The following is a 14495-nucleotide window of genomic DNA, read 5'->3' on the forward strand; positions in this document are numbered from 1 at the left end:
CAATTCATGATGGCAACAGGACTACTTTGTAGGATATGGCTTAGTTTGTCACATTGTAACAGGTTTTGATATATCATAGGTAACACTGACCATTAAAAAAAAAAATTGAAAAATTTTACGGTAGCCACTCACCCAGGCTTAACCAAAAACATCTCATATACTTCTGTTGTCCTGGAATGATTTTTCATGAATACTGAAAATAGTTACTCTAACTAACACATACCCCTATTTCAGCCATTTCAACACAACATAAAATATGAGCCAGTTTGAATATAAAATATTTCATTCATTACAAAGTAGTAGCTGCCCTTCATCTTAAAACAAAAATACGGTTTCATCTTAGACAGTGTTTCTAATTCAAAGAATTCTCTGTGATTTAACTCTTATGTTAGGGAATGTAGCATTTATGACTGATTCATAAATAGATCACTAGCCTATACAATTGGTACAAGACACCCTCAAAGTACAAAAGCGTCTACTAAGGAGGAGAGTGCTTATGTCTTTCACAATGCTGCTCTGTGGTGAGGACAGTGGAGGAGGGGAAGAAAAGTAAAAAAAAAAAAAAAAAAAAAAGAAGTCAAGCCCATTGGAGAAGTTAGATGGTAAAGTGCCATATATGCAAAATCAAAACAATATTTTAAGAACTAGCAATCTAACAGCTTTAGTGGCAACTCCATGGTAAATCAGTATTTGTTTTTCCTGCCGAAAGAATATGGCTCTCAAGTTACTGATTTATCGGATCGTCTTTCAAACTACAGCTATTGTGTTTGACAAGGTCAGCAATAATTTTTTTTTCCCTTTTTTCCCTGCTGCTACACGCAGTTTGGCTGTGTTCAGGCTACCTCCTCTTACAGCTCAGTGTCCAGCCTCACCTGCTTGATAACATATTGAACTTGCTCTGACTGGAGAACAGCACTTTTAATAGCGTTTGGCTTGCAAGGTGAAAGTCCCTTGTAGATCACAGGAGTATAACATTTCATCGCATATCTCAAGTCACTGGACAATCGTCTTTCCTCCAAGATATCTTCAAACTCATCTCTTTTCTTTGATGTGAGCTCTTTCTGCTGGGAACATACAAATAAAGAATGAGACACTGTCTCGAGCCATTCAGTGGTCTGCTTGGCTACAGTACCAAAATAACAGCGTCCAATACTTTTGCAATGTTTGGTATTTTTTTTTAGCTTTCTACAGCATCTGCATTCCACATTCTGAGTGCGTGAACAAATGTTACTTGCTTGGAGCAATGCTGCAAATAGAAAGAAACTAAAAAGGAAAAAACCAACCACCAAAGCCCAACAAAAAACCTCAACCCTTTCCAACTGCAAAGATCCTCAAATCACTCTATGCCACATTACTTAATTCTGCCCAACAGGAAGAAGCTGAGACAACACCCAGGCTTTGAAAGCTAAAGTGCCTTGCCTCCAGCCTCTCCATGATTAATAGGTATTAACTAAAACACCTTTGATTCCAACTCTCACAGCTGCATGAAGACAACACAATGAACAACATTATAAAAACACAATCATCAACGCACAAATATAATCCCTGCTACTTTAAGTTACATCTGGGACCTTGGTGATTTGTGCTGATTTTCATCAAGCTTGGACATAAGGTACATGAAACACAGCCAGGCAGGAACAAACAAAAAAACCCCAACCCATTACCAGCCACATGAAGGTCAAAATGCAATATGGTGCACACATAGGTAAAAAGAGAACACAGCCTCTGAGTAACCAAGACCACTGCTGAACAGGAAAATGGTACATCAAGAACTAATTGTGGATCCATCCTGCTGCAGAAATCTCAGTGACAAAAGTCTTCCCCTTGAGCCAATCGGCATCCCCTGCACTGGAGAGAGATGTCTCCTATTATCTCCTCTAACACCACAGTCCATATGAAAGACCCCTCAGTCTTTCCAAAACCAAAATTGTATTTATCTAAACTTTGAAACAGCAGCAACAGCCACCAGACAAGCAAGGCAACTGGAGCAAGCCTCTGTGAAACACAAATATAAAAGTATTGGTTATGATCAAGCATATTTATTAGAAGAAGATGCTAAAATAAAAATGCTTACACCTTCACAGCACCACTTGAAGGGTAGCACAGGCATCCCTTTCATTCATTCAGTTTCCTTTCTCTATATACAACCTGTGCAGAACCAGTTTGACAATGAAGGATAAAACATGTTCCTTCGTGGGCTGTTACAGTGACCTTTTCTGGTGTAGAGAGGAAAGCCTGGCCAGCAAACACATGGGAGAACACCAGGAACAGATAAGCAGAGTGCCCAGCAGTGGCGGCTGAGTTTTCAACCTTGGGAGAGGGAGTCAGGTTTCACTGCCAGCTGACCACAGCCACACCAGCAACACTCAAAATCAGTTGACGCTTGAAGTAAGTAGAGAGCAAACATTTAGTTCCCATCCATTCAACAACACAAGAATTTGGCAAAACAAAACACAAAACCCAGATCACTAGTATCTCCACTTAAGAACCACAAAAAAAAAAAAAAATCCTTCAAAGACTCAACTGTATCGAAAGCCAATTTCATTTTATGAGAGAACACAAAGCCTACTATAATGTTTGACCTTCTCATTCTTTTCCCCAGAAAGTATAGTCAAATTTGGATACCATCCTTCTACTACAGCAGCGTTTGGTAGATCATCTAACTTCTCTCTCCACTATTGTAGTTTAGAGAATTGTCCCACAGTAACTGCAGAACCAACTCTCCAGGGACTTTTAAAACAATCCTATACAAGGTATTAAACCCAGGCCCATATTAATTTAAAATTTTCAGGGGTTTTTTGCATGTATGGTTTAGCATTAGTTTCCAATCTTTTTTCTTCAACTAGCTGGTGTTTTGCAAGAGCCAAGTAAGCTAAAAACTGTTAAGAAGATTGGAAATAGTTTGTATTAGCCATCTGTTGCCATTGACACCTTATATCAACCCCCTTGATTAAAAGTAAAACAGAAAAAAAAAGTTACACTCTGTAATAGCAAAAAAGATAACTCAGAATAGCATCAGAAAATGTTAGTTTGCTCTAAGTATACACCTACTTAGATCATTACATGACAAATCATTGCTCAGAAAATCTAAGCAACTTTTATTTCAATTACAGTTTAAATCCTGCTACTACACAAAGCCCAAAGAAACCCAGCACTCAGCTCGGGTATCATCAGCCACATAGCAGTCACCGTGCTGCTACAGCCATTCCCCAACACGGCTCTGGTGACTGGAGTTTTGCAAAGGCCACGGCCGATTGAAAAGTCACCTCTTTGCTGCTGCTGTTTCCAGATTTGATGTGCAACTGATTTTTCTTCATGGCAATAAGTATTTTTACACCCTGTCCTAAAGTAGCAATGAGGGAGCCAAAACACACACACTTTACCAACCACTAAAACTGTCGTTCCAGCTTCAGTTGCCAACTGGTAGAGAACGCATTTAGAAAATATGCTGTTGGAAACCTCGACATCAGACAATTCAGCGATGTGCATGGTTACTGCGACATTGGTAAAGTACAAAAGTGGAACAGCAGGAGCCTGGAACTCCTCTGCTTCCATGTCACCGCTGAAAGCAACAAAATAGGAGCGCTCATGATGCGCTTGGGATACCAGTGCACAGCCAAGGAGACACAGAAGTTTGGGAATCTCTGCCAAAACCAGGCACTGTTTCCCCCTCTCCCCAGCCCCCTTCCCTAAATCCAAGTACAAAGAGGGGTTTAGCACCCCACACTCAAATCTCCGTGTCTGATGCAGGCATAGCAGCTGCAGGGAAGAAACAAGGTCAATGAAGTCATTTCCACCATGTAACACAGGAAAACCTGCTTCAGCCTCTCCATCCCTGTGACAATTTTCTAGCGCTGAATTCATTGCTGCTGGCGAGTTTCTGTCCCGCACGACAGCCGTGAGGCTGCCTTGCGAAGCGCCCGGCGCTCAGACACTTGCCACCCCAGACAGCCTCTCTGCCGGGCCTAGCTGGGGGCTGTCGAACAAAACCTCTCTAATGAGGAGCCCAAGCCCCTTCCAACCTTCCTTAAGCCGGCTGGTCCTTCACAGCCTGTCTGAAGGGAGAAGGGGCTCTCGGGATCAGGAGCTTCGACTGTCGCGACTGACACGACAGGTAGTGGGGAAGCAGGTGGGTAGACGAAGCGGATCTGGGGCCCGCAGCGGCTGGGGAAGGTGAACTTGTGAGGGGAAACGTCCGGTTCCCGCTTGGCGGCGACCTGCCCGCGCTGGAGCTCGGCCTCTCCCGGGCTTCGCAGAGCGCAGCCCCCGTGCTAGGGCCGCGCTGCCGCCACCTGCCCCCGGCCCGCGAAGGGCACAGGGCCGGGGAAGTTGTTCGCGACACACCCGTGCCCAGCAGAGGCCCCGGCAACCTCCCTCCGGTGGGCGGCCCCGCTTCCCCCAGGCCCCAAACCGGGATGAGGGCGGAAAAGAGGGGAGAAGTGGGGGGGAAGAGTGCGCCAAACGCTGTCACTCCGCTTCAGAGTGAACAGCACAGACGCGGCGCGGGGGTGAAGCTGGCAGCTCCCTCCCCACTGCAGCACCGCGCCCCGTTGTCGTCCCCCCTCTCCACCGCCGCCACCGCCTACCGAGTACATGGGCGCCCCTCGCCGCGCCCGCCCGGGCGCCGCTGCCGTTGCCGTCGCTGCCGCCATGGCCCTGCGAGCTCCGCCGCGCCGTCCCGCGCCCCGCTCGCCCGCCCTACCCCGTCGCGGTGGCCTCACGCCCGCGGCCGCCTCCCGCGGCGCCCATGGCTCCGCGCCGCCCCGGCTCAGCTGCCCGGCGCGCTGCGGCGGGCGCGGGGGAGGGCGGGGGGACCGCGCGATGGGCGGCGCCATCTTAGGGGCGACGGGAGCCGCTCGGGATCAAACGTCCTTCCGCCCGCTGCCCCGCGGCTGCCATGGGGTCGCGGGAGCCTTGCCGCCGGCTGGAGGCGGTGCTCGGTGCCCTGTACGACCTGGGTAGGTGAGCGTGGCCGCCAGCAGCGGGGAGCGTGGCCGGACCGGGCGGTGAGCCGGGGCCGAAGGCACTGCGGCCTTCCCGGGGGAGGCAGGGGGCCGGGCGCGTTCACTCTGAAGCGGAGCGATGGCGGCCGCGCACAGTTGACCTGGGGCGTGTGTTCCGTCGCGCAGGTGAGGAGCCCGGCGCTCGGGGCATCGCGGAGGACAATGAGGCGAGCACAGGGGCGGCGGCAGAGACCCGAGAACCGCAGCCAGCGGCGGGCGGGCGGCGCGGAGTCCGCGATTTCTTCGGGGAGCTGCGGGCCGAGCTGGGCGCCGCCATCCCACCGCCCCCCGCCGCGCCGCCGGCCGTGGAGGTCGTGGTGTTCCGCGGGAGGAAGAGGAAGGGGCGACCCAGCCCCTCGCCAGCACCCACCGGCGGTGTCCAGGTAGGGCCGGGCGGTGGGTGAGTGGGGGGGTGGGCTGCCCGGTGGTCCCCTCTGCCCCGGACCCGCCCTCTCCTGCAGGCGTGGGTGCTGCTGGCCCCTAGCAGGGGCCGTCCTGTAACGGGGTGCGCTCCCCGGGCACGGCACCAGTGCTGGTGGGCATAGCTCAGTTTTTCAGAGCACAGGTACGGGTTTTTTTTAAAGCCGTTCCAGCGACTTTCCATTGAGCAGGTACTGGGCTGGGATGCCCCTTTCCGGAGACAGTTAAAAACAACCAAAACCCTCTCTGTATGTTTGGGGGTTTTTGGGTTTTTTTGCTATCTCCACAGTCTGCCACCATAAATTGTGAGACACCTTCTGTAATTCCCCCCCATCCCGTGCCTGGTTTCTTCCCTCTTGTTAGTAGAGCTGCCTGTAAAATCCGGGGTCCTTCCGAGGTCTGCGTGCTCAGCTCGATGTCATCTAGCCCTGCTGATTCCCGTCTGACAGGGCCGCTGGCAGCGGCCAGCTGAAGCAGGGGCGGGGGCAGGACTCAAAGACTCTTTTTCCAATTTCAAGGATAAATAACCTATATTTGAGATAAGTGTAGCCCAACAAACTAAATTGATTTGCAGATAGGACTGCTGATACAGTAAGAAGTGAATGAAATGGGAAGCAAAGCCTCTTGGCTACTTCTCTGCCTAAGCAGTTTGTGTGCTGCTTTATTCTTGTCACTAAGTGTGGATGTGAGGTACCTGAACTTTCTTGTCTTCCCTGGCATCACAGCAACACTCAGCTGTTCAGAAGCAATGTGCGTCTTGGAGGATCAGTGTTGGATGGCTGATGAGGGGAGGCATGATGGCATTAGATCTTGGTCCTCTGATTTGGTTTATTGGTGCTAAATTCCGTTGTGGTACCAAAAAACTGTAGCTGAGTTGCTTCAACAGAGAGGCCTGGATAGGCTTGGCTGGAAGCTGAGCTGCCTTCCATGCCGAGCAGAGGGTCCCTTGCTGGTTGATTGGTCTCCAGATTTTATAGCTTCTCTGGTTGTTTTCTCCGAGGGTGTTTATGGCCATAACATCAGAAGCCCAATTCTAAAATCACCTCTGATGGGCCAACACATGGCTGTCTTGAATTCCGGGACACTTATTGGCGTCTGGGGTTTGACTGCATAGAATTGGGAAGTTCAAGAGATTGGCCAAGCAGTTGGTTGAATCCATAAACTTCTGTGCTTTTTCTGGCATGTTTTCCTCTAAAAAATGCCTAGCTATTTATTTTCTTATGCTTTTTACAAATTAAACTTTTCTGTCTGAAAAGGCTGGTGTTAGGCTTGTTAGTAAAATGCTCTGAACATAACCAGGTTTATTTGTGGTTAAGTGGACAATTTTATGTAGAACTCAGAGGGAAGCCCTGATGTAACCCTGGGACCTGAACCTGTGACTCAACGTGACTTAACGTCCTGAGAGTGAAAAGGAAATGCGTTACAAGCATTCAGGTTCAGTATTAATACATATGTAGTACTCCTGCTTCCTCAGATGGGATAGTGCCCTTGAGAGCAAACAGGGGAAGATGAGTGGATGGTACTCTTGGACAGACCACAGTTTCCCTGCCAGTGCCACCTGCCTGCATCAGCATGCTTGGGAGCAGGCAGAGCATTCGCTCAGAGAGGTGGTTCAGCACGTCCTCCCCAAAATCAGGAGTTGAACACAAGCTAAAATAACCCTGGGAGATTTGTTACTGCTTTGAAGTGTACCGTGTGGGACACTCCCGTAGCGAACAGATGTGGAGCTCTCCCTGGGAATTTTGTGCTTCTTTTTCTTCCTAGGATACAATCTGTCCCTCCTGGAGAGTTCCCCTCCAAACTGAGAACTGCTGATGGAACGTCTCTGTGTAAATCGTGGAGTAGAAAAGATGTAGTTTTTGCTGACCTCGTTTTGAGCAAGTAGTTTATTTAAACAGCATTAAGTGAGGTCTGCTGTTTGCTGACGGTGTTTCCTTTGAAGCTGTTTCTCTTGCATTAGATACACCAGATATGTGCACTAATATATGTCCATGCAGTGGCGAATTAAGCTTGTTCTGCATGCTGCTGCCAGCTAACGGTACATGTGCTATTACTACTCCCTCTGTCTCAAATAAAATGACTTAAAGTTCATGTCCTATCCTGCATTAGCAGTTTGGTATGGATTTGGAAATGGAAATATATGTGATATGTAGCTCACACGTGGTGGGTTTTCTGTTATAAAATGTAATTTATACTTGAAAGTATAAAAATTAATTGCAGCTATTAATATCTTTCTGAATTATGAAACTCTTTATAAGTATTAGCAGATGATCCAGGCAAGAAAATGCAGGACAAAGCTATATGCACTGTGCTGTAATGATACCCTATAAATTGTGCAAGATTGTTCCAGTAAGATCCTATAATATCTACATATTAAAAATGCCATTGAGACTGTCTCTTTTAATAAATCCAGGTAATAAAGGTAGAAAAAGACACTGCTGGAAAACTGTATATTCTCATTTTACATTTCACTGCTTTCCAAAAAACTATCGCAATCAGCATTTAAACTGGTGTTACTTGTTATATTAATTTGAAATGTTTTATTTTGTTTATAGACCAAAATAGCGGATGAAGAGAAAAATGCAAACGAACAAGAATTTAACTTTGAAAAAGTAAGTCAGCGGGACCTATCTAATCTCACTATTTTAGTGTGCAGGTGTGTGTATTTATATCCTTGGGAAAGCTACGGTGGGACCGATTAGGAAACATTTCCAGAAAAGGTTATCTCTTGTAGGTGAGGGTTTCCTAATAGGTAATTTTGGCTGGATGCCATGCCAAAGGAGGAGCGTGATGGCTGTTGTCCACTGCTCTGTGTGAAGAGAGGTGTGTTACAACCCTGTGGTCTTTCTTTCTGATCTTTTGGTGAGAATTTGAGGAGGATCACTGTATGTTAGCTGTGTAAAGCTACGTGAGTACTCGTAATGTATAGCGTAGCTCTTTCAGGCCCATGGTGGTAATCTTGGATTTCCAATCTCGTGTGGGAGGGAAAAAAAAAAGCATAATGACATCTATATTTGAAACAGCAGATGACTTTTTTCCATTTGTCTTTTTGTTCTCATCTGTTCTTATATGAGCATAAGTAGCATTTGCCTTCTTAGATACTGATTGGTTTACAGATCTGCGCAAGTTGTTTTATACACCTGATCTCTGCTCAGGGATGTGCTGGGATCCAGTGAAGTCTCTCACTGGTGATTCTGCGTGGAGCTCCGTACTGCTGAGAACAGTGAGGATTTAACCGCTGCGTTTAAAAAGATTATAAATTCACACCTGGCTTTGCCAGGATATTCTTGTATAGTGTCAACTATACTTATGTAGGTAGTGAAACCACTTCACCATCTATCTCTCTGTGTTTCTCACTGGTTAAGTGCTCTGCAGCCAAAGAACGAGGATGCTCTGTAAACGTTGGGCGCTGTGGGTAGCACGTTTCATTGTACTCCTTTGTGCAGCACAACATGATTCGTTTTTATATGGAGAAGATCCATTCCATGCATTGTTTTATGTGAAATGAGGACAACTGAAAATTGTCTCCCTGACAGTCCTCGCTGTCCAGAGATTAGATGGACAGTGGCTAACTGTTCTGCAGAGTAGCTCCGAACTCAGTTTTATTTTATAGCACGTTGATTTCAGGTATTAGCCAGGGTTTCTTTGGGAGTGGTCTGTCAAGACTTATTTTACAACAGGTTAGACAAATTACAAAATGTTTGCAATTTGCTGTAATGTTTTAGGCTCGTCTGGAAGTGCACAAGTTTGGAATCACTGGCTACAAGAAGCAGGAACAGCGTGTATGGGAACAGGAGCGTGCTATCATGCTGGGAGCCAAGGTGATTGTCACTTGGTTTGCGCTGGGCTGTCACCCAGCTGTTACAGTGCAGGAAAGCGGTAAAAATCTCTTGAGGGGTTTTGGCACTACTTCTTTAAAACACAAGATGCTCTGCCCTGACCCTTGTCCCACTTCATCCTTACTTGTACATTTTCTATTCTGTCTTGTCTATTTTCTGTAGGCGTTTGGAAAATTAGTATGGTTGTGTTATCAGAGATGTTGTTTAGATGAAATAGGACTGATTGAGGTGGAAAACAACATTTACTAATTTTTAACTGGGCCATTCAAAACGAAATTGTTGGAAGGAGGGGCTTCATTTTAAAAGCTTCACTCTCCCAGTGAGTTAAAGATGGAGAAAACTTTTCATTTTTATTTATCATCAGTAGTGTAAATAAAAAAAGAAAAATTCTAGGGCTTTTTTGGGGGATGGGGAGGGGTATGAGTTTTGTTTCTAGCTCAGTATGTATGTGGAAACCTTGTAGGACTGATACAGAGCATAAATATCCCTCTCTACTTTCTCCACCAAGAAAGATATGGTTTCTGTGTGTCTACCTTACATGTCTTATGTCCCTTTGTCTCACCCAGAAGGAAGTAAACTGTTTCTAATGTTTCCCCACCATCACCTGAAAAATATTTTCCATGTGAGTGTGTGAATATTTTTTGAACCCATTTGAAAATTTCATCAGTGGTATCCCTCCCAATTTTTATTGCAGCCCCCAAAAAAGGAACACGTGAACTACAAGACTTACCAAGAGAAAATGAAAGAGAAAAAAACAGCAAAGGATGATGAAAAGGGAAAGGTTTGTGTGAAATTTTCTCTGTATAAAGACAGCATGTAAGAGCCAGCCCAAGAGCCTGAGAGATAATGCCTCAGGCACAGGAGGAGTGCCCGAGCTTGACAGCTGCTGCTCCCCATGGAGTGGGTTCCTGGCTCCAGCAGGACTGATCTCATCAGAAAAAGCTGCTTGTGTGCAGTATGAAGGGCACAGAGTTAGGCTTGTGTTGTGGTGGGTTTCACTGCCTCACCTTTGAGGCCAACAGATCAATGACACAAAATCAGCAGTTGGTTGGTTTTTTTCTTCTTTGCCTCTTAAGGGAAAAAAATGGCCTTCAATTAAAGTTTGTTGCATGTTGTCTAACCACAGGGAGCCGGATCTTCAGCTGGTTTTATATCAGCACAATTCCATCTAGGATCTTGCTTATTATGTAAAGCAAGGGTGGGGTTTCTGTTGCATCCATCCTCTAGCATGGCCCATCTGGCTTCAAGCCTACTCCCTGCTTCCCCATGGAGCCTTCTCATGTAGGTGGGAGCAGGCTGCGGGGTGGGTAATTGCTCTGTCAGCCTGTTTCCTGCCACCCACTTTCCCAGGGGACCTACTTCTCCTGTTACGTGGCCCAAAGTACATCCACTGCATGACCAGCCACGGGTGAACCCTCTCATTTGACAGGTACACTCGGGTGACTAGGCACACCTGCCTGGCAGTAAGTCCATCTTTTGACCCAAGGATCTGCCACACGCCCAAGAGGCAAGCCTCTCTGCTCGTGTGGCTGGATTTGTGCCTCCTCACGTGGCAGGGGCAGCATGTTGATCACGAGAGGGCTGTACTTTCAATAAGGTGACAGGAAGGGCTCTGGGCACTCCTAACAGTGCCTCTGTAACACATTGCATCACTTGGCCTGTCAGAAGGTCTCCCAATCTGCTTTAAAATGTCTGCTGCTCTGTGGAGCAAAGGCTACCACGTGTTTTGTGTGCAGATGGTTGTTTAGCCAAGATGCTCTGTTCCTTTTCCATTAAAATGTGTGTCTTTCTTTAAAAACAGGAACATAAAGGTGATTCTCTTAAGAAGAAGAAGAAAGATCAGAAGGAGAGGTGAGCTGGTTTTAACATGGTTAAAATTAACTTGCTTTTTTTTATAGCCTCCCCAGTGTAACTTTTTATAGCCTCCCCCTACATAACTATGGACAGTCTTACACCAGAAGTCATGCAGATCACAGTGGAAGGAACTTCTCCAACTGCAGGAGAACTTACAGCTACAAAATGCTGACCTTGCTCTGTGTCTAGCAGTTTCTGAAGCCTTAGCTAGGCAGCGTAACTGAAAATGTGTCAGTTCTGCCCCAACGTGTCTATGACTGCAGCCGGAGTGTGTGGACTCAGGATATGCCACTCATGCATAGGCTTGAGAAATAATTTCTGCAAAACACAAGATACAGTATACAGAGGCTTGAAAGGTGAAGTGGCATTCTTAATTATACTGTAGCAGGTTCACTGAAATGTACTCTATCTTCTTTTTCTATCTGAAACTCTTTTTTTTCAAATAATGGTAAAAGAAAAGTAATTCATTCTGTAATGTGCTGCAAAATTTGAATGGCTATGCAGGTAACAAATACTGTGGGTCATTATCTGCTATGATTTGATATTCCATAATACCAAATACTGATTGCATAAATAGGTGACATTTTTCATCATATTCAGCATTTTCACGAGTTTCTGGTGGTTTTCTTAATTCTTTTTTTATCCCTTTGTATTTCAGGAAGGCCAAAAGGAAGAAATCGGTGCCTAGCATTTGGCCTGCAGGACAAGTTGGAAAATTCAGAGATGGGACCTTGATCCTGCAAAGCTATGACATAAAGAAAATTAAATCCTCTAAAGTTATCAAATGAACTTCTGATACAGAGTGTAATGGACAATACGCATAAGATAGAATTCACAGTGCTGCTAACACAGATTTATGGAGCCTCTCGCCCTCCCACCATGTCCTAATTTTTATTTGTTGTTGCAGGATTTCCCATCTTCCATTCTGCCTTGGGAAGAATATGAGAATTTACCATTTTATAAATAAAAATAAGACCTTTTATTAAGAAGGTTACACAGGCTATTTTTATTAGTCAATACGTGCTAAAGAAAGCATTTCACTTTCTAGAATCAGCTTATTTTCTAGAATATTAATTTAATCCATTAATTGATGGATTAAAATATACAGTGCTCTGCTTTCATCTGGAAGGAATATGGAAAAAGCAATACTTTACTTGCTGTGAACCTAACATAGGTATTCTCAAACACTTATCAGTCTATCCATCTGTTTCTGTATCTATATGAATAGTTAGTGGATAGTGGAACTGCACAACAAACAGTGTTCCTGGCCAGCAAAACCTCTTAAGGTTTCAAAATTATCCACTTGGGAATGAAAACGAGATTTTTCTCAAGTTTTGTCTCAGGTAAGATATAATTTGTGTATCTCTGCAGAGATCTCCAAATAAGCACCATTTCAAGTGGTGGGTTAGTTTAGTTTGTGCTTCTTTTTTTCAAAAAGCAACAAACCCCAAAACGTTTAAGACTTGAGACCTGTGCCAAATGATGCATAAGACACCCAACAGCTACTGGTTGTTCATGGTTAAGTCGTGTTTGTTTTGATCAGTGTTCCCATGCCTCACAAGGCTTTTCTATGAAATCTTTATCAAAACTGAAGTTTTAGTGCTATTTGGATTTTAGCAGTTTGGTGTTTCTGAAAGAACAGTTTTGTCCTCGGTAGTTAATTTTTTATTTTTTTTTAAGTTTGTGTTTCCATTAGAAACAGCAATTGTTAGCAAATTTCCAAAATGCCATCTCTGTTCTACCTCAAGCTAAATGAACTTGAATATTTTAGGAGGAGGCAAAAGAAAGGTTAACTGTTAAACAACAGAGGAAAAAGTTCACGCCGTGGTGTTTATACCTAAGGTCCTCTGGAGCTTGTTTGAGCAGCTCTGGCAGTGAAGCAGATGTATACGAGAAGGAAAATAGCTCTTACTGGAGTAACTTCTTTCTAGGTGTATTGGTGACGTTCAGCGTAGCCCCGCGGCTGGCAAAGCCCGCTTCCTGGCTGCCGCCCGGGAGCCTGAAGAAGGGCATCTCTAACCCTGCGCGGGCGGTGAGGTCCGAGTCAGCTCGCAGCTAGCACAAGGACAGCAGCATTGGGGGCTGCTGCCCCCTTATCCCCCCCCCAGGATAAGTACGTGCTCTGGGGTAGGGACAGCCACAGCGCAGAAAGGGATGCCTTCTCATGCGCTCCCTCCCGCATGCCTTCCACCTTACTTTCAGGTCCTAGAGAAGTGCCCTGCCAGCTCAGGGAGGACTAGGAGAGAGCCCGGGAGGAGGGAAACAGAAGGGAGCGTTTCTGGAGCCATGTGGGAGGAGTTGGGTTGCTAAATACTGTTATCACATTTCATAATTGTGTAATTTGATTTCTTCTTATTCAGTATTGGTTGTAGATTCAAACCGGAGTTAACAATCCTATCTGGTTACCGAATACGTAGACTTAGAGAAATGTCAAATCATGGTTGCGTGTGAAGGTGTAATCGCTAAGCAGGATTGAATACAGAGCGTCAAGACTTGTTGAGGCAGCAGATGGGCTTTGGATGTTGTGGGATAACCTGTATTTTTTAATTCCTGGTTAATCCTTGAGCTTGGTTTTTCAGTGCTCGCTTCCAGATAAAGTTTTGTTCAGCTGCCTTTGGGTATAATGTGTTGTGGGAGTTTATGTCCTCAATCAGCTTTGGTAATTTAAAAGGTTCACTTTCCACCTCCACAGCTCCCAAAACCTATTAAGGAGTGAAACTTGGTCAGAATGGTGTGTCTAACTTTTGCAGTCCTGGTCTCAAGCTTGTAAGCTCTGTTGAAGAAGAGTTGAAAAAAATTCAGTTCTTAAAAAGTTGAAAACTAAAATGCCAAGCTGACAATGGAACATGAAAGCTTGGGGAAAAACACTAAAATAAAAGCTTATTCAAAATTTTGTATTTTCTCACTTGTTTAACATTGGTGTGTATGCATTATGACAGGTTTCTGTTATATGGTGATAGGTTGCTTTTTTATAACAAATCCCCAAGGTGATTTGAGCTGGCCGTGCTACATCCTTGTAGGATGCTGTTCTCAGTTAAACGTGGTACCTATTTTGTTACTAGATGAATTAACAAATGTGGTAACAACCAACCAACATTTGGCAAACAAAACTGTTGCGAACCTGTTATGCACCTAGTGTTTCCGTGGAGGGGTGTGTGTTAGTAATTAACAGAGTACATAAGTGTATGTTCAGGCAGCAAGCCGTGATGCTTTTGGAGCATGTGCTCATATACAAAAGCTGGTGTTGACTGAATAACTGATTGATTATGGGCAAGGGAGAGCAGGGACCATCTTATTTTTCCCTCCACCTGCGGTCAAATAGAGGAATAAGGGATAAGGGAAGAATGCAAGGATTTCTCCTCATCTGTACTCTTTCGCA

At 45.3% G+C, this 14495-nt stretch overlaps 2 protein-coding genes across 7 annotated transcripts in view; one reads left to right on the forward strand and one right to left on the reverse strand.

Moving 5' to 3' along the window:
* The window catches only part of GNPAT (glyceronephosphate O-acyltransferase), a 21593-nt gene extending 16758 nt beyond the window's left edge, over nucleotides 1-4835 (reverse strand). For 2 of the 4 annotated variants that reach the window (XM_054822674.1, XM_054822671.1), the window contains exons 1-2: nucleotides 4587-4835; nucleotides 873-1064 (exon numbers count right to left, since the gene is read on the reverse strand). In XM_054822674.1, coding sequence (XP_054678649.1) covers nucleotides 873-1064; nucleotides 4587-4835 — 441 coding nt within the window. The remainder of the gene's footprint in view (nucleotides 1-872; nucleotides 1065-4586) is intronic. The other 2 variants (XM_054822673.1, XM_054822675.1) reach the window with 2 other exon arrangements.
* Nucleotides 4827-14000, forward strand: C3H1orf131 (chromosome 3 C1orf131 homolog). Of its 3 annotated transcripts, XM_054822693.1 has the most exons (7): nucleotides 5372-5386; nucleotides 7979-8035; nucleotides 8579-8646; nucleotides 9149-9244; nucleotides 9957-10043; nucleotides 11064-11113; nucleotides 11775-14000. In XM_054822693.1, exons 3-7 carry the CDS (start codon nucleotides 8581-8583, stop codon nucleotides 11902-11904), a joined length of 429 nt encoding a protein of 142 aa, XP_054678668.1. In that variant the 5' UTR covers nucleotides 5372-5386; nucleotides 7979-8035; nucleotides 8579-8580; the 3' UTR covers nucleotides 11905-14000. The 3 variants fall into 3 exon arrangements, with proteins under 3 accessions (XP_054678669.1, XP_054678668.1, XP_054678667.1); XM_054822692.1 differs by lacking the exons at nucleotides 5372-5386; nucleotides 7979-8035 and adding an exon at nucleotides 8043-8246; XM_054822694.1 differs by lacking the exons at nucleotides 9957-10043; nucleotides 11064-11113; nucleotides 11775-14000 and adding an exon at nucleotides 4827-4958 and having other exon boundaries at nucleotides 5130-5386; nucleotides 9149-9183.
* The last annotated feature ends 495 nt before the right edge of the window (nucleotides 14001-14495 follow it).

This window comes from Grus americana, chromosome 3, assembly GCF_028858705.1.
Source record: "Grus americana isolate bGruAme1 chromosome 3, bGruAme1.mat, whole genome shotgun sequence".
NCBI classification, from domain to species: Eukaryota; Metazoa; Chordata; class Aves; order Gruiformes; family Gruidae; genus Grus; species Grus americana.